This window comes from Haemorhous mexicanus, chromosome 9 (genome assembly GCF_027477595.1).
Source record: "Haemorhous mexicanus isolate bHaeMex1 chromosome 9, bHaeMex1.pri, whole genome shotgun sequence".
Taxonomy (NCBI): Eukaryota; Metazoa; Chordata; class Aves; order Passeriformes; family Fringillidae; genus Haemorhous; species Haemorhous mexicanus.
Window position 1 is genome coordinate 2,827,329 of NC_082349.1, and position 23,505 is coordinate 2,850,833.

The following is a 23,505-nucleotide window of genomic DNA, read 5'->3' on the forward strand; positions in this document are numbered from 1 at the left end:
CCCCCGGCCCCGCTGCCCGGGGGAGGGCACCGGGTCCCGCCCCGCCCCCGGGCCCGCCTCGGGTCCGTCCCGGAGGAGGCAGCGGGATCGCCGCGCTGGCTCTGCCCGGGCAGGTACGGCCGCGCCGGGCGGGGCAGCGGGCACCGGGGCGCTGCGGTTCGGGATCCGTGCCTGGTGCTGCCCGGGGCGCTTCGGTTCGGGCTCCGTGCCTGGGGCTGCCCGGGGCGCTTCGGTTCGGGCTCCGTGCCTGGGGCTGCCCGGGGGCACGGGGGCAGCGCTGGAGGATGCTCGGGGGTGCGCTGCGGGTGCTTCGGAGGGTGCTCCGGGGTTGCGCTGGAGGATGGTCAGAGGGATGTTCTGGAAGTGCTCAGGGATGCTCCAGGGTGCTCAGGGAATGTGTGGGAGCGCTTTGGAGGGTGCTCAGGGGGTTTTCTTGGGTCTGCTCCAAGGGTGCTCCTGGGTCTGTTCCAAGGATGTTCTGGGGGTGCTCGGGGGGTGCTCCAAGGATGCTCAGGGGGTGCTCAGGGCTCTTGGCCCCTGGCGTGGCTGCCCGGGGCAGCATCAGCCGTGGCTCACTCGGGGCGGGAGCGTTTCCAGAGCACGCCTGGCTCCGGGATGGAGGCACTGAGCGTGGCTGGGCAGCTGGGAGAGGGCAGGAAAGCTCCGAGCCCTGCTGGGACCCCCAGAGGTCACCGTGTGCGGGCTGGGAAGGGCCCCAAGCCCTGGGCACTGCAGTGGAGGTCCCCAGAGCTGTGTTTAGCCTCAAAGCTGGACCATAAAACCCTGCCTAGCCTTGAAGATGTGGCTCAGCCAAGCCCCAGCTCAGCCTCCGGGCTGAGCGAGGTCTCCCCCCGCTGCCCGCAGCCTCTCCCCGTTTCCTTGCCGGCGTTCCAGCCGCCAGGACGGAGCAGCTTCTGGCAGCGTAACTCATTTCTGGCTCTGGCCGGAGCTGTGCCCGGGTTCCCTGTGTCCCGGAGGGACAGGGAGGGACAAGAGGGAGCGGAGGGACAGGACAGCGCTCTCCCTCGCAGGCAGCATCGCCTTTCCCCGGCCGTGCTCGCTGCCAGGGCACTCTGAGCAGCCCGGCTCTGCCCGGGAGCAGGCGTGCCCCGGGCAGCTTTCCTCCAGTGCTCTTGCTCTTTCCTCAAGTGCAGCTTGCTCCCAGTGGCCAGCTGCTGATTTCAGCCGGCTTTTCTCCTCGGGATATGCTCCCGGAGAAATCGGGAGCAGGGAGCGCCGAGCTGCAGTGGGTGCACATCGCTGGAGAAGAGGCTGCGTGGTCCATGAGGAGGTGGCTGGAGGCAGAACGTGGGTTGGATAATGTCAGCTGGAAGTTCACGTGGGTTCAGGATGGAGGAAGTCGTGGTCTGGATGCTCTGGGTGTGATGTTCACCGTGCAGGGGTGGCAGTGGGTCTGGACTCTTCAGGGATATCTCATTTTCCTGACAGCTCTGGGATGTGACACCAGCAGGAAGGGCTTCCCTTGTCCAGAGCCACCCCAGATATTAAATATTTCAGCTGTGTTGCCCAAATGAAATTGGTGAACGCCCAAAAACATTGCTCATGTAGGGCAAGGGTAGCAACCACAGCAATGGGAAAAAAAATCAGCATTTGCCTTTGGATGTGTTTTGCAGTCTTCCAGGTGGTTTGTGTTTGATTTTGGATGGGCTAAATGGGAAAAGCTGATCTCTTAAATGATACCTGAGATGACAAAGGAGGAGGGGAAACCTGTACCCTCACATTAATAATTGGTTTTCGGTTGTAATATTTAAAAAATAAATACATCTGCTGAAATGACAGCCTGATGAGCAGGGACCTGGCTGGAGAATCTGTGGTTGAGGAGGGATCAGTGCATGGATTCATTAAAACAGCCCTGGAGCTGGAAGATGAGATGTCAGGGAACTTGTTGCTACTGTGGGCTCTGTCAGACTCCTGGTGCAGTTTCCTGGGATTAGGAAAACCATGGTCACATCCTGCTCCTCTCCAGAAAGTCCTGTTGTGAGGGAGGTTTTATCTCCCAGGTTTCATCCCCTCATGCAGTGCTGGGTCTGTCCTATTCCTACATATTTCTTTGCCACCAGGCAGGAATATGACATTGCTTCCCATCAGAGAACCTCTGGCATGGGAACCTTTTGGGAGGGAGAGGTTTGCTCTCAAAGCATTCCTTGAATCAGGAGCGGTGTTGAGATCCTGGGACATGGCTGCTGGATGAACACAGGCTCATTCACCAGCTCGGTGCCAATTCAGGTCCCTCCCTTGGTGGTTTTACAGCTGCCAAATATTTTAAAAGTTGCATTTTCATCACTGTGTGTTGCAGCCCAACTCATCAAAAAATCTTGGGTCTTTTTAAGGAGGCTTTGGGAGCAGCCACAGGGATGAGTGTGGGCCCATTGATGAGGGGAAAAAAGTCAATATGGAAAGTTATTGTATTTTCCATTTGGTGCCCCACTTGACAGGGGTTATGTGACTCTGCCTGGCTCCAGAGCAGCAGGATGCAGATTTTGGTCTATAAAACCCTAAGCCCCAGGGGTATGAAGGAGCCCATGGCTTGGGGCAGAAATCCTCACAGTGACAATGCCAGGGGAGAGCAGTGGGGAGGAACTGGCTGCAGGGAGCTCCTGCTTCAACGCTGTTTATTTTAAACCTCAGGGGAATTCATGTTTCAGGATGCCTCGAGCCCTGCCCATCCCAGGGCTTAAACAGCACTTGGAAAAGAAGGTGGTGTCATTATTAAGATAATATGCTGCCCAAATGGACAATTTGATGGGAGTCAGAAATGTGAAATATGGTGAAAAATGTACCCAGACAGAGTGGTCTCCATCTTCAAAGTGAGAGTATCTTAAATTCATCTTTGCAGCTGGTTCCTCTGCCCATCAGGGATGAATGTGGTGTAAGTGAGAAAGCTGAAACGACACCAGCAATATGTGGTGTAGGGCTGAGGCTTGGTCAAAAACCTGGAGGAAAATCCCCATTTCCTAAATGGATGAGAGGTGGGAAATGCTGCCCCAGGGCTCCCAGCTGCTGTTATCCACACAGAAATCACCACCAGAGGAGGAAGGTGGCACATCCTCCCTCTCTGCAGCCCCAGTCAATGAGGAGAGTGGTTTCAGGTGGCCTGAAAAAGAAATGTTCCTGTGTGAAGAGGATTTTGAACTTGTCAGGGGTGTGATCAATGCCAGTCTCGTTGGCTGGGGTCAGAAATCGATGTGAAATGGCTCCGTGGCTCCATGGGGGATTGCAGTGGTTGCCCAGGGAGGAGGAGAGAAATGCAGACAACAGGGTTTTCCTAAAAGCACCTAAAATTTCCCACTTGGACCACGTGGGAGTTACTCAATATCAGTGGCAGCAAAGCTTGACTTGTCCCAAGGTCGAGGTAGAAACCAGCAGCGTGGAAGAGCCCAGAAGCCATAGCAGGGCTTCATTGTTTTCCCCCAAAACTTGTGGGATTGAGGCAAAGACGGTAAACATTAGAAAAGAGGCACCTCAGATTTTTGTCTGCCTTCTGACTGTGGAGCACTTTTGTTTCAGGGCTTTGGGTGCTTTTTTGTGCTCACCTGGCTCTGGGAAAGAAGACTTTAGGGAAAACACCACAGTTTTCAAGGCATGGGATAAAATCACAAGAATCGACCAAGGCTTTTGTGAGTCTGTGGCTGGAATGAGCTGAAGGTCAGTCAGAAAAGAGGTTATCAGAGGAGGGGGTGAATGTGATCATTTTCCCCTCCTGGTAAGTCAGGAAGGAGGGAGAGAGTTTGGATATCTGATACCTCCAGGTCTGACCCGTCTCTAATGGAAATGCTGGCAGGAAGCTCATAACATTTATTAGACAGCAACGAGCAGCTTTAATAAAATCAGAATCCACACAGCTTTATTGCAGGCGTTGGGAAGGAAAGGGGCCTGGAATGGCTGGTTAAGTACCAAGGGTTGCTGAAAGAGATCCTCTCCTTTATGGAGTGCTGCTGGGTTCATTATTCAGCTTCCTTGTGAACCCTCTGGTTCAAACCCCGGGGAGGCCCCACACGCCTCCAGGATGTTTTCCATGTGCACAGCCCCCAGCTCCAGCCCCAGCCGCTCCTCCTCCCTGCTTTTTGTGCAGAGGGGGTGGGAGGCCAGCCTGGACCTCTCCATCATCAGCCACGAGCTGATGGGTTGCAGGGAGCGCTCGTCCCCCTCCAGCACTCCCAAATTGCTTCCAGCTCCCAGCTCTGCTCTGGAGATGCCCCGGGCAGGCAGCAGCCGAGGGAGGTTCCTCTTGGGGTGCAATAAGGTCCTGTGGTCATCAGGCATGTGCTGAAACCATCCACTGGCCCCAGGATGAAGGCTCTTCCCATAAGTAACAGGTTTTGCATCCTAAATCCAGTCCTGCTCTGGCTCAGCACAGAGGGAGGCCTGCCCAGCATGTGTGGTGTGGCTGCAGGCTGGGATGGATCCAGCTTGGGAACTTTCCCTCCTGGGTGCTGTTGGGCTTGTAGCAGTGGCTCAGGCATAGTCTGGTCTCCTCGCTTTAGTTCTGGGTCAGCTCAGCTGCCTTCTGCCCCCTCAAGCTGCCGTTCCAAGGGATGCTGTGGGGCACAGGACCACTGGCAGTGGTGATTTTGTGATGCCAGACACCCATGGGAAGGTGGCTGGTGGGCTCCCAGGATTCAGATCTCATCCAGCAGCAACCCTGTTTGCTCTCACTTTGGGAAACCTCATGACAACTCCTTGCAGTGCAAAGCAGGACTTTAAACTGCTTTTATTTAACTAGGTATTTATTTAATCCCACAAAGTTTTCAACCCCCCTTTTTTTTTTCTCCTGGAGGGAAACTCCTTCCCGTGGCTGTGCCAGCGGGCAGAGGATCACAGCAGAGATCCCACCCGTGTGCATGTCCCCAGCAGACTGGAAGTGGCTTATTTTTCTTCCTTTGCAGTGAAAACAGAATTGAAAAATCCCTACAACAAATATTCCCCGAGAGGCCATTTTTATTCCTGGTATGTCCATTTGCAGCCGGGATTGTTGTGCAATCCAGACCGCCTGGATGGAGCAGGTTTGGGTGTAACCCTTTGGGTGCCGAGGGCCAGCTCTGTCTGTGGGTCACCCTGGGGTGATCCTGCCCCTCTGCTCAGCCCTGTGAGGCACATCTGGACAGCTGTGTCCAGTTCTGGGCTCCTCAGGACGAGAGGGACATGGAGCTCCTGGAGAGGAGGCTGTGGAGATGAGGAAGGGCCTGGAGCATCTCTGTGCCCAGGAAAGGCTCAGACAGCTGGGTCTGCTCAGTCTCGAGAAGAGATGACTGAGAAGGGACCCCATCCATGGGTATAAGTATCCAAAGAGAGGTGTCAGATGGACAAGGATGGAGCAGGCTCTGCTCAGTGGTGCCGAGCAATGGGACAGGAGGAATGGGCAGAAACTGATGCCTGGGAATTTCCACCTGAACGTGAGGCAGAACTTCTTCCCTGAGCAGTGACCGAGCCCTGGGCAGATTGTTCAGAGAGGCTGTGGAGTCTCCCTCACTGGGGATATTCCAGACCTGTCTGGACACACTCCTGACTGAGTAGGGTGCTCTGGGATGACCCTGCTGGAGCAGGGAGGTGGCCCTGGATGATCTCAGTGGTCCCTTCCAACCTGAATGGACCCGTGGTGGAGAGGAGAGGGGGTGAAGCCCAAACCTGCCATCCCACAGGGATTCTCTGTGGGGAGGGGAAGGCAGCAGCCCTGCCAGCATCCAGGGAGGCAGCAGTGGTGGCCAGGAGGGGTGGATGGGATGGCTCTTGAGCCACTTCAGAGCCGTCTGGTTCCTCTCATCCACGGGAGCAGCCGGCAGAGCAAACCCCCCGGCAGCTGCGGTGCCTGATGTGAAGCAGCAGCAGTTTCAAGCCATGACCTCAGTTCTCATGCTTGGGGGACAATCTTGGTGACCCCCTTCCTCACTTCCCACCCTGCAGCAGTCCCCTTGGGCAAAGCTATCAGAGGCTGGATGTAAATCCATCGAGCACCAGCCCATAATTAATTAATTTGCGTGTTTTGACTCCTTCCCTTTGTAGCTCCCGATTAAAAGCTTATTTAAGGGGTCACAGACTTCTTCAGTTCCAGAGGGATTAAATGTGGGAACAACTGTAGCTCGTATGTGGGTAATTGCAATGAGGAAATGCTCCAAATTAAAGCTTCCTGCTAGGTCTGTCCAGTGGGAAAACCCAACAATTCCTTCAGAGTGCCTTTAAAATCAGCATCATACAGAAAGACGTGGTTTTTTCCCCGTCGTGCTGCTTTGCCTGGAGAACACAAGCGGCAGAGTGTGCTCAGAAGAGACACACGAGCGTAACTAAAGCAGAGGAATTCTGCAGAAAAGGAGCCAGCGTGCCCTGGAGTTGGTTTGGAAGCTCAGGCTCGGTAATTGCTTGTGAAAGCAGAAAGCCACGGCCCCGCGCGGTGTGGGACGGAGCCGCGTGGGAAAGGCAGCGTTTGGGAAAGGCGGAATTTCAATGATTCCTCATTCCTCGGGTAGGAAGCTTAACCCATCCGTGCCTCGGGGAGGGCTGGCAAAAGGACAAACACTGCTGGCTCTCTGTGCACTCAGATACTCTGCTTCCTGCACAGGCAAAACTTGTCTGCTTCTCTTCAAAGTTAATGTGCTAAAGTCCCGTCTGGGGGGTGCAGGGAGCTGGAGCAGCGCCAGCAGCTCTGCTCTCACACAGCCACAAGATGTGGTTTTCCTCCCCAGCATGAGATTGGGGTTGTGCTGCTCGTTCAGCCATGGGAAAGGTGCTGGCACTGCTCTGTGATGGGAGTCCCTGATGAGAGCCCCCAGCAGAGCCCCCAGCTCCCAGGGGATGCCTTCACTTCCCAGGATTTTCTTTCCCAGCCCTGGACGAGTTTTGCAGCCCTGAGCTCCTCGGCCTTTGCAAGCATGAGGCTGTTGCAAGTTCAGGGCAGAGACTGAGGGATTTGTCCCTGCTGCCAGCCTGGAGGGGCAGCAATCCAGGATGCCCGAGGGGAATGCCAATGCAGGAGCTCAGGACAGGCTTGGGATGGGCACTCTGCCCATCACTGAGCCACCCTGCTCAAAATCACAGAATCCCAGACTGGTTTGGGTTGGGAGGGACCTTAAAGCCCTTAAATCTCGTTCCACCCCTTGCCATGGGCAGGGACACCTTCCACTATCCCAGGGTGCTCCAAGCCCCATCCAGCCTGGCTTTGGCCACTTCCAGGGATCCAGGGGCAGTCACGGCTTCTCCGGGCAGCCTGTTCCAGTGTCCGCTCTGCCAGCTGACCCCTGCCTTGCCCGCTGCCAGCTGGAAGTTCGGATGGATAACCCCAGCGCCGAGGGCTGGAGAGGTTGATACGGAGAGTGCCACTGTCCCCCCCCGGGGACACCGGGACACCCCCTGCCCCTGCCGCCCCTCCCGTCCGGCATCTCCCGGGGCAATGCGGATGGATGGACACGGCGACAGGGGACAGGGGGCTGTGCCTGCTCCACACGTGTGAACGCGGCTCTGCCGGAGGATTTGGGGACACTGAGCCCTTCTGCAGCTCCCCCCAGGCTGCTGCCGGCGAGTGGCGGCTGCGTTTCCTCGGGAGAGGCGCTCCTGGAATTGCTAATGCTCCAGCCCGGAGGTGCAGCATGCGGAGGGCTGCAGCTGCAGCATCAGGTACCAGCAGCAACGCCGCCGTTAATTATTGACTCTCTCTTCAATTATCAGCCCTGATAAGGGAGCACCCCCCTCGACAGCCCGGGCAGCGCTTGGTGCTCTGTGTTTTCTGGGAAAAAGAACTATTCCGTGGAAAAGTAACTCGTTTTGTGCGCCGGGATTGAACTGTCCTCGCAAAGGTCATCCGAGAGCCGTGGGCTGCTCTGCTGGAAAATCAATCCCTCTTTTGTGCTTCTTGGTTTAAACTTGTATTTGCTTTCTGAGCAAGGTCACAGCTCAGCTGACCAAGTTTGTAGCTGCTGGAGCAGGCTGGGGTCCAGCCACGCCGCGCTCGCTGCTCCGAGCCCTTCGCTGCCGCCTCCGGCATGGGAGAAGATGCTTTGGAGGGAGGCGAGAGCTGCTGCTCCCCGGGGGGTTTGTGGGTGCCAGCGTGAGCAGGTAACCTGACAAAATGCTTTGCTAACCAGTTTTTCCTTTCACTACGAAGTGCTGGAGCCGCTGCTGCAGTGCAGGAGAACAGACAGGCAGAGAGCTCAGATCGTGTTGTGTTACAGCTAACGAGCTGGTGGGTTATCTTGTTATTTGTAGGCTCAGGGTTAACTGTTTCCCAGTTAAAATTACTAGCAAGACACTCTGGGAGAATGGGTTTTGTGGGTATTTGTGGTACGTGGTTGAGTTAATTTGTAATTTAAATGTTTGGGGGTGTCACGGTGCTCTCCTTTCTGCTGGCTGGGCTGGATGGGGGAGCTGCTCACATTGCCTGGCAAGAGGGATGGAGTGAAAGAGGGGTTAAATGTGAGTGTAAAGAGCCAGTGCTTGAGTCCAGGCTGGTTAAAAAGACAGTACATTGTCCCTGCAAACGGGCTGCCCCTGGGAATAAAACCACTTCGGTCTGTGCTGCTGCCTTCTCACATATTTGGCTTCTCCGTTTCCATTTCTGTATGTATTTATTCCTGCCTTGAGAAAAATAGCCTAATTCCAATCTGGATTAATCCTCCCCACGGCCTCTCTGGGTAGCAAAGGTAAGAATCAGCGATGCATGGGGAGAAAAAGAAATGTTCTTCAATTTCATTTACTAGAGAAAACTCAGCAAGTATAGAACCTGGCAGAGGGTCAGGCTAACAGGTTTTAGCAGGATGGAGAGGCACCTAAACTGTTACCCTGCCTCAAATTATGGACCCTGGGTGTAGAGGTCTGCTACTTCTGGCAGATGACTTCATATTTTAATCTCATTTTTCTTAGGGAAGGGCATGGGAGAGCAGCTGTGGGGTCCAAAGAGGCACATTTTTGGCTCTAAGCCATCTTCTCCATGCCCCAGCTGCCCCGGAGGGGGCAGGAGAACATCAGCAAGCTGGTTGGGGACACTCAGCATCCTTTTACGAGGTGATTTTGAAGTAGATTGGTCAAAGGAGAGTAGTCCTAGTATCAATTTGGGCTGCAGAGTTGGGACCCAGCCAGCTCATAAATGATCCAAATGTAATTATCCAGATATTAAAACCCATCCTATTCACTGGCTTTCTCCCGCCACTTCTGAAGAAATGACCTAGAAGAGTGGAGTGTAGCTGGTCAGGCTGGAATTGGCTGCAGTCGGAAAATTAAGGGAAAGAAACAACATTTGAGAAAGAGGTTGGTGTTTGTTTTGGCACATGCTGTTCTCTGGCAGGAGGAGACAGAAGGAGTTGTCCTTTGTAGAAGGAGTGTGGTTAATTGGAGAGCACTTGAGGAGCTTTCCAGGAGCTCACAAGGTGCTGGGTGGGCAACAACATGACCCTCTGTGACCCTGCTGGAGCTGTGGAGAGCTTTGATGTTCTCCTTGGGCTGGGACCTTCCTGACTTCCATCAAGGCTCTACATTGACCATAAACATGCCCATGTGATTGACAATTGATTGTTTCTTTAAAAGGTTTTGATCTTTCAAAGTATCGAAGAGCTTGGGTTGGAAGGGACCTTGAAGATCATCTCATTCCATGGGCAGGGACAGCTTCCACCATCCCAGGCTGCTCAGAGCCCTGTCCAAGCTGGCCTTGGACACTTCCAGGGATGTGACACTCTCCTGTGGTAACAATACAGCAGGATTTGACTTCATTTTTTGGCTGGTCTTTGGGAAAGGTCAGCTAGAGCCCCTTCCTGGGGAGCTCTGGAACTGTGGTCAATGCTGAAGCCCTCGCTGAAGCAAAGCTCTGCATGCAGAAAATGAGTTCAGACTCTGGTGTTTTGGTCCATGAGATGGGTGTGAGCTGGGGCTGGCTCAGCAGAGGCTTTGTGCTGCTCGGTCCTGCCCTGAGAGTGTTGCATAGCTCAGGGATGCACTGGAGGAGCAGGGATGGACTTCCAAGCAGCTGTGGGGCCGTCTCTGGCCAGGAACCAAACCAGATACTGTAAGGAGAATCATAAACAAACAACCTACTGTTCAGGAAACTCCCACGTCATCCTCTGTAGCAGAAATTAAAACCAGACCTTCTCACTTGGAGCGTTGTTGTCCTTCTCACACAAGCCAGGGAGCCTCCTACTGTGATGTCCAACTGCCCCAACCTCCTTCACCCTTCCCTGCCTCCTCCCTGTGCCTTTCCAAAGGATCTGGAGGTGAGGAGTTTCACCCAGGACCTTTCTTGGTCATTCCCAGCCCTAATTTCTCGTGCTCCAGGAGGGTCTCATCTGTGTCCACGTGATTGGAAGGAGCTGGAGGGTAACACAGCCCAGAAATGATGTGAAGATCTCACTGTTGGCTGTGGTAGATCTCCACCTGAAGTTGTTCCCTGAGCTGAAAGCAATATGTCTGTGGTCCAGTGCAATTTGGTGAAGGTTCTTTTTAACAGTAGGGACGTGCTCTGAAGTAATGGCTGTCATTTGAACGAGATTCAACATAAATTTTGAATCTTTGCTTGTTATGGATTTTAAAATAAAGGCAAACCAGTCATTTCTGGGTGTAGTTTATGTCCCTGTTGTCAGGGAGCTTTTATCATGTTGGATATCTCCAGCTCACAGGAGTTTGTGCCATCGATCTCAAGTCATCCCAAATGTCTGTCTGTCCTCACTGGCAGTCAAACCCTCTGTAAAGCAGGGGATGTTTTACAAGGACCAGCTCCCTGGGATGTGTCTGTCAAACACAAGTTGTTGCCTCTGGGAAAGGAGCTATTGATTTTAGCAGCTTCAAAGCCCTTGGACACCACTGGGCTGCAGAAGATGGGAAGTGGGAGGGGGTGGCCTTTGAAGGCTTGTAAGGCTTTAAGGAGAGATGAAGTTCACATGGCAGAGTGTGTTATTTTATTAAATTAGAAGTATCCATTTCTTTTTTCAAGGGTGAAGCGACTCCTCGGCCCTTGTCAGAAGATGCTTAAGTGACAGCCCAGTTAGACCCCACCATGGAGAAGACAGAAGGTATGGAGCCTACAGGATGTTTTTTTGTTCATTTATTCCTTGAAAAAAAACCCAACCAAGCCCTGGAGTAATTCCTTACCAGAAATGCTGCAAATAACCTGCTCTCTGTAGATGTGGGGCCAAGAGATGAAAAATGCATCGTTCATTATCATGCTGATTTCTTAAAAACCACAGCAAAGCAGGTCCCAGCTCTAGATCAGCACATATTTGTTCTCCCATGCTCTGTGACAGATCCCTGCTCCCACCCTCCAGCTGTGCTCCTGTGCCCTGGGATGACCCCAGTGGTGTCTTCCCTCTGTCCTTCCTCTGGCTTCCACGTGCTGCTTCCCACCCAGGCAGCACCTCAGCATCTCAGTGATGCTCTGTGCTGAGCAGCACCAAAATCTCTTCCCAATTGTCCTGGTCCTCTCCAGCTGTCTCCAGGATGGAGACAAAGGGGTCAGCCACAGCCCCTGGTGCCTCCTCCTCCTCACTGAGCCCAACTCGTGTACTCAGAGGTGCAGAGCAGCCCAAACTACCGTGATTTCAGGGACCTGATGCATAAAGAAAAGTGCAGAAATCTAACTGTTAACCCTCAAGGTGGAAATCTGGGGGCTGTGAATGTTTGCAGTCTGGAGATGGCTGTGTTAAAGTGGGAGACTCTGGTGGAGAGCTGTTGTTTGCCTGTGCTGGCTGGGTGAGCAGACCCAGTGACACCCATTTAGTGGTGATTTGCCTCAGTTAGGAGCTGTGCTGGGAGCTGAGCCGGTCACCTTGGGATGTGTATTCTGCATGGCTGCAGCTCTGAGCAGCAGCTTCTGCCCAGATCCGTCACTTTCAAGGAATAATTTGTGACCTGGTGGTTGCAGGTGAAGCGAGGCAGTGATTTCCCCGCTTGGTGTGTGCTGCTTATGCCGCTGAAAAGTTCGAACCAAACCAAAAGCCTTGAAGAATGTCATTGTCATAGACTGATCCCACATGCTATTACTGAGCTGGATTTATTATCCACCAGGCAGCTCTCTGTACCTACACAGACACGTAGCTCTGCCTGCAAAACCTGCTGTTTGCTTAATTGCCAATTAGAGCCATGATCTCAGGAAATTTTTGGCTTCCTCAGTGCAACAATTACCTGATGTACCTCTGGAAAATCAGATCAGAGCTTGGTGCGTGTCACCGTGTCTCTGCACAGCTTCACCACGATAATGAGCTGCCTGCCTAAAGCTGAGATGAAAAGAGAAAAAACATCTCCCCCTTGCTCTAAACAATTTTTTTTTTTTCAAAATTCGATAATTTCTTCTTTTTCTGGGGGGTGTTTCAGCAGATGGCCAGCTACCCAAACCCGACGGGGACAGGGAGCAGCCCCGCAGCCTCCCCTACTCCCTGGAGACACCCTACGGCTTCCACTTGGACCTGGACTTCCTGAAGTACGTGGACGACATCGAGAAAGGCAACACCATCAGGAGGGTCCACATCCACCGCAGAGCCAAGCAGCCCAAATTCAACACCCTGCCGCGGAACTTCAGCCTGCCCGAGAACGGCTCCCGCGGCTGCTCCACCGCCGTTCCCAGCAAGAGCTGGACCTCCACCTGCTCCTTCCCGCAGCGAAAGGCTTCCCTGGGCGAGGAGCCGCCCCGGGCCCTGCTGCCGGCCGGGGCAGCTCCCGAGGAGCCGAGCTACCGGAGGAAGGCGCTGCTGGCGGAGGCGCGGCGGCAGGCGGAGCTGGGCCGGCCGCAGGCGGAGCTGGGCTGGCCGCGGGATGAGCTGAGGGCGCGGCCGCAGCTGCTGCGAGCCTCCAGCATGCCCGAGGCGCTGCCCCCCGGCCAGAGCCCCCCGGGCGGACCCTCGGCCCTCCGGAGCCCTCCGCAGCCCTGCCTCGGCCAGCCCGGCTCCCAAAGCGCCTCCCGGCCCAGCTCGGACGGCAGCGCCTCAGCCCCGCCGCGGGAGATGGAGCGGGACGGCTCCGTGGGGCATCCCGGCGGGGCTGTGCCCCTGCAGCCCCCCTGGCAGAACCAGCAGCTGCAGGTGCTGGTGGAGAGCGGGGCCGAGGAGGGCGATGCCGCCGATGGCTCCGACCTGGCCAGGGCTGAGGCAGCGGCACCGGCTGCCCTCCGGCTGGCGGAGGAGAGCGTGAGCCCTGCGGAAAGGGGGCTCAGTGTGAGTGAGATGGATCTGAAGGTGCCGAAGGAAGGTGAGGAGAGGAATGTCCGGGCTGGAGGGGACAAGGAGAGCGGTGCTCCCCAGGCCCCTGGCCATGGAGAGCCCGGTGGGGTCACGGCACTGAAGCAGCAGGTCGCTGAGCTGGAGGAGCAGCTGGCCAGGAAGAAAGAAGAGCTCGAGCAGGTCAGGGCAGTGCTGCAGCAGCAGGATCATGAGATCCAGGAGAAGGAAAAGAGCATTAAGCTGCTGGCCAGCTCCAAAGCGGAGCTGGAAGAGCAGCTGTGGCAGGAGAAGTCCAGAGAGGCTGAGCTGTGGAGGCGGCAGGGCAGCGGGGCCTTGCAGCGCCTTGACGCCGCGGTGAACACCGAGCTCTCCCAGGTGTCAGGGCTCAGGCAGGCCCAGGACAAGGGCATCAACGTCAGCATCCCACTCTCCACCAGATCCATCGGCTGCGGCACCCTCAGGGCAGAGAGCACCAGCGCCCGGGCTGTGGAGGCGTGCAGGGAGCAGGGCCTGGCAGGCGCTCGGGCAGAGGGACGTGCTGGGGAGGCCAGCATGGAGGCTGGACCTCCTGCTCCCTGCCTCACCCAGCTTCAGATCCACGAGCACCCCGGCGACCACAACCAGAACCACCAGAACTCCCTCGGCCCCAACGCGGCCCAGAGCAAGGCAGGCTTTGGAGAAGATGAACCTCGGGAAGGGCTGCAGGAGGAAGGCGCCCCTGGCCACGAGGACCTCCCGGCTGTTGACCCCATTGGCCAATATGTAAAAAAGATCCAGGAGCTCCTGCAGGAGCAGTGGCTGTGCTTGGAGCACGGGTACCCCGAGCTGGCCAGCGCTATCAAGCAGCCGGCCTCCAAGCTCAGCTCCATCCAGAATCAATTAGTTAATTCCCTGAACTCCCTGCTCTCTGCCTACTCCTCACAAGGGCCTGTGGATAAGGAGAATTCCAACACGCACTATCAACAGTTGGGTAAATAATATTGGCACAGGCTTCGAGGTGTCCGGGCCAAATATTTCCCCATTTATTCCAGCGTGGAACAGGGGGGATGAGGTGGAACAGTTGTTGTCAGTCAGATCAGGAATAGTCTGGACAAAGCATGATGAGAAAGGCAAATCTCTGCACAGCACAAGTTATGGATCTGACATGGAAAAAAGCAAACAAAATGATGTAGGAGCTCATAAAGCAGTGGCTCGTTTATATGCAGGATCAGCTTCCAAAAGCTGCCACACTGGTGGCTGTTCCATCAAATAAACATTCTTTTTATTCGGATTGCACATCTCCGTTTGCAAGATTATGAGGCTGGTGCTCATCTGGGGTAAATCAGTGTGGAGTTCTCCAGAACCCAAACTACTCAAACTAACTGAGCAACCAGGCTGGGAAAAGATCTGTCCCCACTCACAGACCTTCATCTAAAATAATTTTAGCTCATATGAAGATGGGAATCTGATGCCTGTTCTCTGAGGGAGGGAGGGAGGGAAGGGACTTGCAAATAGATAAGTGACTTATTCCTTAATATATGGACACTATTCAAAGTCCAATGGAAAAACTCATCCATGTATTATTATAGCAGATTTATATAGGAATTTTCCAATACATTGCTACTGGGGAAAAAACCCCCAAAAACCAAACCATTAAAATCTACTTGTATTCATAGGACAAATACATAATTCCCAGTCACTTCCTTTATATTCCCAGTGACCTGGAGATGTTTGAGACCTGTATTAAAGGTGGCAGGGCCAGGTTGTGGCCAGCTGCATCTGTAGTTTTGCAAGACATCGAAAGACTCTCGTAAGATGGAGTAAGATGCTTGCAACTATGATTTGTAGCTTGTTGCTAGAGGTTGGGGATAATTATTGCTAATTATGGCACATCTGCTTAATTAATCTATTATTTTGTATTTTGTTAGAAAACTCTCCAACTACAAGTCTTAAATCCATCATGAAAAAGAAAGGTTATGGTTTCCATGCAGGAGGCAATGGGACCAAAAAGAATCTCCAGTTTGTTGGGGTAAATGGTGGGTAAGCATCCATTCAGAAGACAAAAGCTGCCTTTTAATGTGGAATGTCCTGTGTATCGCTGGAGAAGTCATTATTTCTCCCCCTCTTTTCCCCTCCTGATTAAAAGGCCAGTTGAAATAGAGCCTCTTTTCTGCCTTCTTTAATGCAGCACTGATAACCTGTGAGTAACCCCGTTAAGGAAGGGTGGTGCAGTGTTCAGAGCAGCAGGGACACGCTGGGGACTGACACTCTCTGCACACCCTTCTCCTGGGGCTTCATCCCAAACCCAGCTGGGGAAGGTGGGAATACTCCATGGGAAGATTCCCTGGGAAGATTCCCACTGCCCTTGGTGGGTTTTGGAGGAGGCCAGCACACTGCCCGGGTGAGCACGCTGCCACTAACCTGCCCCCACGCTCCAGCAAAGCCAACAGCATGTGGTGCAGGGCTTGGGAAAAGACTTTTTTGGTAAATAAGGAATTACCTTGGGGTGAAGGACACTTTAGGCTGTGCTCCCCATTCCAGGTGTGTCCAATATCCAACTCCTTGGCCTGTGAACTGAGCAGAGGCAGCAGCTCCTGCTGAGGTGAAGGTGTGCTGGCACGCAGAGTGCAGGACACGTGTCACTGTCCCTGGGCTGGGCAGACAGCTGTGTGTGCCAGCCTGGGTGCTGCTTTCTGCTCACATCCTGCTCCCCTGACTTCCCAGTAGCTGGGCTCTGCCAAATGGGTACAACTTGTAGGGACTGGAGGAGTCTTGGTTACTTTGAGGAAAGTTCTGGGGTCCATCAGAGTGAACGTTCTGTTTTGTGGAAGACATTATTAATATTAATGCTTTTAGACAACCAGAGGAGAGATCTCTTATCAGGGCTACTGGAATGGTGGATTCAGCCCAAAAGACTTCAGCCCAAAAGCTGTGCAAACACAGCTTTTGTCTTGTGCTCCTCGAGGCTGCTGATGCCTCCTTGCCACGGGGGCTGTGCTGCTGTCACCCTGCCACCGTGCCAGCAGCTCCCAGCCCTGCCTGGGCTGTGTGTGATGGACATCCCTCCAAACCCTGAAATAACCTTGCCTGCTGCTCATTAACTGCTTCTGTCACACTCCTGCTGCTTAAGGAGCCAAACAAAGACTAACCCCGACTTCGGCTGCGGCTCAGACCTTTTAACTTGCTGCTTGTCACTCTGGGCCCACTGGGGGCAATGAGCCTTGGTCAGGGAGTAACCTGTGGTGTCCTCAAATAGCTACGAGACAACGTCAAGTGAAGAGGACACCAGCTGTGAGGACAGCGCGTCGGATGGCGACACCGAGACCGAGGACAGAGCTGGGGATGTGGAGCCCGAGCGGGATGGAAGGGAAAGCAGAGGGCCTTCCTCAGGGGAGAAGCATGAGGAGGATGATGATGATGAGCAGGAGGCATCAGCAGGAGCAGCGCCCTGCTCTCAGGATCAGGCTCTCAGGTAACCAGGACACCGGGTGGTGACCGAGCCGCGGTGGCCACAGGACGTGGGACTGCAGGGCTGGGTCGGGGCTTCTTCTGGTGGAACAGCAGTGGTGACCTCTGCAGGAAAGGGAAAAGGCTTTAGAGAGCTAAATATTTTCTGAGTTACTACAGAATCTAATGGGAATTGATTCAGGCCCTACTGAGTCATGTCTGGTGAGTTAGCTCATTTCTCCCCTCTCATGGAAAGTTTTTTGGTAAAGTTCTTTGCAGGTTCAGGAATAAGATTTTTTTTTTTTTACCCCACCTTAAGGATTTTTTGATTATAGATTAAATTGACCATATAAATCTGTGACTTTGGGCTTAAACCTCTGCTTAAGGGCTTGGCTTTGTACCTAAAATCTGTGTCAAGTCAATGGGACAAGTTGTGTCCAATAATTTAAACACTTAAATGTGTTGAACATATTCCAACCTAATCTGCCTGTGTTCTCTTACTTGGTTCAATATCTCCTGTCCCATGGTGGATTTACAAAAGTCTTTTCCCTTTAGATGCAAACCCTCCGAAGATTTCCTTGCTGCCTGCCAGCTCCTCAGTGAACACCTCCCAGAAATCAGGACCAGAAGCAACCAGCATCTGGTACAAATATTTCCCAGTCCCGTTTCAGACACGGTTCATGCTCTCTGTTCATGTTTTAATGGATGAGATTATCCCTGTGGCACATTGCAGGCTGTTCTCTGGATAGCCTTGTGAGGAGAGGGGGGTGAGGTGACATCTGAGTCAGTTTTACAACAGCCAAAAAGAAAGGAAGAGGGGAGGGGGGGGAAAAGGAAAGATGAAGGCTTTGTCTGGTTACTCATCCAAGTTACCACAGGAAATTCCTTTCCCCCTCAAGTTGTAGCAGCAATCACAAACCCACAAGCTGAGTGCTGGCGGGGTGGGGCCAGGAGCTGGGGCAGCCACTGCTCTGCAGGGACAGTGACAGTGACACTTTGTGTTTGCAGCAGCACGTCCTGGGCTCCGTCTCCCAGGAGTGGTTCCAGGTGTCCAGCCACAAGGCTTCCAGGCCGGAGGTGGTGGCAGCGTACCTGGAGGCACTGGGGGACATCCAGCCCCAGCTCCTGGAGACCGTGGTGAACCTGCCTGACAGGAATGGCAACACAGCTCTCCACTACAGCGTGTCCCACTCCAACTTCCAGGTTGCAAAGCTCCTGCTGGACACGGGTAGGAACGGCCACTCTGCTCAGCCAGGGCTTCTGCTGGGCAGGGGATGACAGTGGCTCTTACCACGGGGTCATGGTCCCATGAGGGATGGCTGCACGGGGAACAGGGGGGCATGGACAGTCCCAGACATGACAAACACTGAAGGAGGGCCAGGGTCCTCCCAGGGAGCTCAGTCAGGAGCTAAAGGAGGTTGGACAGAGGTGGGGCTGAGGACCAAGAGCCACCTACCTGCAAGGGCCCCATCCAGGAGGCAAACATGAAGGCAGGGTCCATCCAGGAGAAAAACAGGGGCTCAAGATCCATCCAAAGTACCAGATAGGGCTGAGGTCCATCCAGGAGAAAAACAGGGGCCCAAGATCCATCCAAAGTGCCAGGATGGGGCTGAGGTCCATCCAGGAGGCCTGGCTGACCTCAAGACCAGCATCCTCCCCCATAGGTCAGCTCTGGGCCCATGGATATAGTCGGGGATCCCAGCTGAGGCTCCTCAGGGACATGAAGGCTCATCAGTGCCCTCACACATCTTGAGGGCTTTGCAGCCTGACTTTGGGATGGCTCAGGGTTACTGGATCCAAAGGGATGTCCCTCATGGCCCCAGCCCAGGTGGGATGGGGTGGCTCCCCAGCTTCTTTCAGCAGCCAAAGCCACATGATGGCTTGGGGCAGGAGGATCAGACCCCTGGGAGCGTAAGAAATCCCCCAAGACCGCAGAAAAACTCTCGTGTTAAACTATTGAACTTTCAGCTTGTGTTGCAATGAAAGAACAAAAATCTCAGCTGAGCCTGTACAGGGCAAAAATGTGCTCGTGGTCCAAGAGAATAGAGGCACTTTGGCCTTTTCTCATGGGCCAGACAATCCATGAAATGTTTGGGAAATGGCAGATTATCATACACATCTATAACCCGATTGTTGCTGCAGAGGCGCAGGGAGGGAAGGGTTTGAGGCAGCTGCTTCCTCAGGGCGAGGCTGGACCCGAGCCCTCCCCCTCAGCCACGGCTCATTCCTCATGGAGGAGCTGGAAATGGGCTCTTTGAAGTGAAAAATGAGTGAAACGGGGCCAGGATGTTTTCCAAGCCCGTTGGGTGATGGGCGTCTCTCTGCTGCTCCCTTGCCACTGGAGCCAAAGCAAACAGCTCACAGCTCCAACCAGCATGTGCTTGAGGCATTAATTATCCCCCTTTAATTTCTGTTTGTTGTGGTCTTCACAGTTAATTGAGTTGACCTCAACAGTTGTAATTAACTGTAGCACCAGGGGCCGTTTAATGCTGCGCTCACGAGCCTGGATATTCAAAACAGATAAATCCCTGTCCTGTATCATTATGGAATAACTCCTTTTGCTGGGAATATGAGATGCCACACGTTGCATGACTCCCTCTTTCCTTTCTGTTCCCTCTGGGTGATCCACCATGGGCTGGATCCATCATCCCCTGCAGGCAAGTGCTGCCTGGACCTGCAGAACCGTGCTGGCTACACGGCCGTGATGCTGACACCGCTGGCGGCCCCCGAGACCCGCCAGGACATGGAGGTGGTGATGAGGCTGCTGAAGGAGGGGGATGTCAACCTGAGAGCTGCCCAGGTGTGTGACAGGAAACTGCTGGGGGACTCGTCTGGGTTCCTCACCTTCCGTGGCAGCGCCAGGCTGAGGCCCGGCAGCAGGAATGGGGTGGGAGTTGCTGCTTCCCAAACGTTCCAAAAGAAACTTTATCCGAGTTGCAGTGTGGCCACCCAGCAGCTCCCTGGGAAGGGGTGTGACAGCTGGGGCAAATGGAGAAACTAAAAAAAGGCTGAAAATTTTGCAAACAAGTTTTTCTGAGGCAAAAATCAGAAATGCTGCCAGGGAGGAGCAGCAAGGGGTGAACCCCAGGTTTGCTGGGGAGTTTCATCAGAGTCACACATTTTGGTTTAGGGATGAGAGTGCCCTCCCCCATCTCTGCTCCCACACTGCTGTAAAAGTTAGTCCAGATCTGAATAAACTGCCCAGGAGGATTTGGGGAAGCCACATTTGGGGGCAGCTGGGCAGTTTGGCCAGGCTGCTGCAAGGACCTTCCAGAGGTGAACAGGTGCCTCTCACAACACCTGCTGAGGAGCCCCAGGGTGAGTGGATGCAATTCCATGCAATATTAATAGGAATTATTATAGGGTGTGTACCATGCAATAACAATGTGCAGTGTTGTGACACGTGGCTATGGGATGTGGATTAGTGCTGGGCTTGGCAGTGCTGGCTTAGTGGTTGGACTCAGTGATCCTAGAGAGCTTTGCCAATCTAAATTATTCAATTATTCTATATGTGCTATAACGACAACGACAACAACAACAACAACAATAATAATAATAATAATAAAATTAAGAGCTATAACTGTATATTATACAACTATCATTATATTATTATACTAATTATATTAAAAATTTTATATATTATATATAATGCATTATATATAATATATATTACACAGTATATATTATATTACAATAATAATATATTATACTATACCATTATATAATATTATTATATATATCTTTATATACAGATAATAATTATATAATATACTATTACTATATTATTGTATATGTTATACATATACAATAATATAGTAATAGTATATTATATAATTATTAATAATTATAATATTATATATATTATTGTTATAATAGTTATATTATAACTATTATAGAATATTGTACAACATATAATATAGCAATATATTATACTATTATATATACTATACTATTATATATTATTATATATACCATTATATATAAAAAATACTATACTATACTATACTATTATATATATACACCATTATATATATAATAATAATTATATATTATACTTTTTTATATTATTTTAAATATTATCAGATCATAATATATACTACTATTACTACTACTACTATATTTATTATTATTATTATTATTATTATTATTATTATTAGTCCTAATCTCTGATCGAGCAGGGCTGTGGGAGGAGGCGGGCAGGGGGAGCTCAGCCTGTCCTGTGGCCCTGCAGGGCGGCCAGACCGCGCTGATGCTGGGGGTCAGCCACGACCGGGACGACATGGTGCGAGCCCTGCTGGCCTGCCGGGCCGATGTCAACCTGCAGGACGAGGAGGGCAGCACGGCGCTGATGGTGGCCTGTCGCCAGGGCAACGCCGACATCGTCCGGCTGCTCCTGGCGCAGCCCGGCTGCCTGGTCACGCTGACGGACAAGGTGGGGCTCCACAGCATCACTGCAGGCAGGGGAAACTCAGCTGGGACCCCGTGTTCCAGGCAGCAATCCCCCGGGGGGGTTTGAAGGGAAGAAGAGTTGATTTCAGTCCATTTTCTGAACCAAACCCCCTGGTTTTGGTGCTGCTGGGCCGTGGATGGGGTGGCTGTGACAGCCATAGGCTGGGCTGGAGCGTTGGTGTAACCCTAAAAAAACCCAGATGAAATCTTGGGCGTGTGGAATTTACAGAGCTTCATCTCCAAGAAATTATCAGCAATTAACTCTTTCCTGAGAATGGAGCCTCTCCATGGGGATGTGTGGGATGGGGCTGGGCTGGGAGCGGGCAGAAATTCCTCCTGCTGGGTCACAGGGCTGCGTTTGGAATGATGGAACTATTTTCTAATTAAACCATAATTTTATCTGAGGCGTGCAGGAGGGCACCGGGGCCGGGCAGAGGCACAGCTGGGCTGAGTTTGGTGTGGTTGGGGCCCAAAGGGGGGTTTGGGATGGTGACTCGCTGTAAGGCAGGGAGGAACGGAGGGAGGGAAGGCTTGGGGACGGAGCAGGGACTCACTCTGGCGGTGATGTCTCCCCTCTGTGTCCTGCAGGGCGGGAACTCGGCGCTGTCACTGGCCCACGGGGACATCGCCGCGCTCCTGCGAGCCCACATCGAGCTCAGCTCGTCCCTCCCGGTGTGAGCTGGGAGCCAGCCCTCCTCCCTGAGCAGCCCCGCTGGGCAGGGCCATGCAGCGGGGCCACAGGGCAGGAACTCCCTGCACCATCCAAATAATGCTCCCTGTGCCTAATGCTCCTCATTCGTCCCACTCACAGCCCTGATCTGTGCCACAAACAACTCCAGACTCCTCTCCTCTCCTCTCTCCTCTCTCCTCTCCTCCCGGGGCAGGTTTGGCAGGTGAGCACCCCCAATAACTGAAAAAGCACATTGGAGCAGCAATACTTAGTCTTTTGTAACCTGAGGTGATGGGTGTCCTTTTAATCGACTACTTAACTGTATCTCATTTAACTTGTAAGTTTGTGTCCTAATATTTATTATCAGCTCTTCTGTAAGTAGTGGCAGGCAGCGATTGCTCAGTGTATGTAACAACAAACACAAGCTGGATGGATTATGGAAAGCATAAAATCCTATTTATGTTTGCTTAGGCGGGTCTGATGCAAGAATTAAAAATTAATGCTGTAGGAAAATATTTGAGCATGCCAGACCCAAACAGGCAGACATTGTTTTGCCTGGGTTTGCAATTACCATATGGCTGTTATTTTTCCCTAATTAAGTTTGAGCTAAGGGGGAAGTGCAGCCCATTGACAGGCTCTGCATCACAGTGGGGTGGGGCAGGCCACTGCAAGCACTGAAGGTCCCAGCAGATTCCCATCCCAGGGTGTGGTGGTGCTGTCCGAGAGCTCTGTGCAGTGGCTTTGCTGGCAGATGCCTTTTGGAGCAGTGTTTGCTCCTTGCTTTGCCTCTGCTCAGTTTTAATATTCCCAAACTCCTCCTGTAAAGCCAAGCCGTGATTTAGGTGCTGGAACTGGGTCTCCCCCACCATGGAGCACCCTCAGGGTCCAGCATCACCTCAAATCTGTTTTTTTCTTAAATCCCTCTGCTGACAGAGAGGGAGGCAGGGCTCAGACCCCACTTTTCCAAGCATCCTTGTTCTGCTGCATCAGGACCCACTGGGTGTTCTCCCTTGGCTTTGGTGGAGCACACCCACATCTCCCTGATTAGTTAATTACTCTTTCTTTTGTAAGCAGAAATAAATTCTGGACCACTCTGGTTGTTGTTCAGTCAGTTCACATCCTGAGAAAATGTCTCTTGAACTGCCTCGTGCCCCCATCCTTGCAGGGAGGGGAGAACAGCCCTGACCTCTGTTTGCCATGGAAATCTGCCATCTGCTCAATTTTCTTTCCTTTCTTCACGTTTTCAGTCCAGGCATTCACTATCTCAAACTTCTATCTGCCTTTTTTTTTTTTTTTAATAATCTATAACCCAAAATGCCTCCTTTATGTACAAATAAAATGAATTAAACCTTTCCCTGTGTGTGTTCCTGTCGCCATGGCTGTGGCTTTTCTGGGGTGACTTCCCACCCCTGCACAGCACCAAACCAGCCATTTTTGAGGTTTTTCTTCAGATCAGGGACACCCCCCACATCCCCAGGGGGTGTCCCTGCACAGATATGACAAGGTGGGATATTTTTTGCAGGAATTCCCCCAGTTTGTGTACAAAAGCAAGCACAGGCATCTCTGCCAGGCCCAGCTGCAAACAGAAAGAGCCATAACACAATTTTTTGACAGTTTTCACTGAGGTTTTTTCCCTGACAACTCTGGATCCTCACTTGCAGAGAGGAATTTTCCTGCTGCTTCCCTGAGGAAGGTAAAATTTCCAGCTTCAGCAGAATTAATGTGGGAGATTTTCTGCTGATCATCAGGGTGGCTTTGGGAAGTGCCTGCCTCCCCTTGATTTGGGGACAGGGAACTTCTTTTTGGGGTGAGCTGCAG

General features: G+C 52.7%; 1 protein-coding gene across 10 annotated transcripts; it reads left to right on the forward strand.

Annotated features, from left to right (window-relative positions):
* KANK4 (KN motif and ankyrin repeat domains 4) lies at window positions 1-23,039 on the forward strand. Of its 10 annotated transcripts, none has more exons than XM_059853643.1 (10): window positions 1-113; window positions 10,925-11,003; window positions 12,301-14,112; window positions 15,050-15,161; window positions 16,378-16,593; window positions 17,124-17,211; window positions 17,577-17,796; window positions 19,226-19,368; window positions 20,800-21,000; window positions 21,606-23,039. In XM_059853643.1, the coding sequence occupies exons 2-10, from the start codon at window positions 10,988-10,990 to the stop codon at window positions 21,693-21,695; spliced, it is 2,898 nt and encodes a 965-aa protein (XP_059709626.1). In that variant the 5' UTR covers window positions 1-113; window positions 10,925-10,987; the 3' UTR covers window positions 21,696-23,039. The 10 variants fall into 10 exon arrangements, with proteins under 10 accessions (XP_059709626.1, XP_059709629.1, XP_059709622.1 ...); XM_059853646.1 differs by having other exon boundaries at window positions 12,304-14,112; XM_059853639.1 differs by having other exon boundaries at window positions 10,925-11,002; window positions 12,294-14,112.
* The last annotated feature ends 466 nt before the right edge of the window (window positions 23,040-23,505 follow it).

Bases quoted from the DNA above. Each gene is read 5' to 3' on its own strand.
- KANK4 (XM_059853639.1), top strand. The intron at 19,369-20,799 runs GTGTGTGACAGG...GTGGCCCTGCAG, and splicing joins TCAACCTGAGAGCTGCCCAG to GGCGGCCAGACCGCGCTGAT. The intron at 21,001-21,605 runs GTGGGGCTCCAC...TGTGTCCTGCAG, and splicing joins TGGTCACGCTGACGGACAAG to GGCGGGAACTCGGCGCTGTC.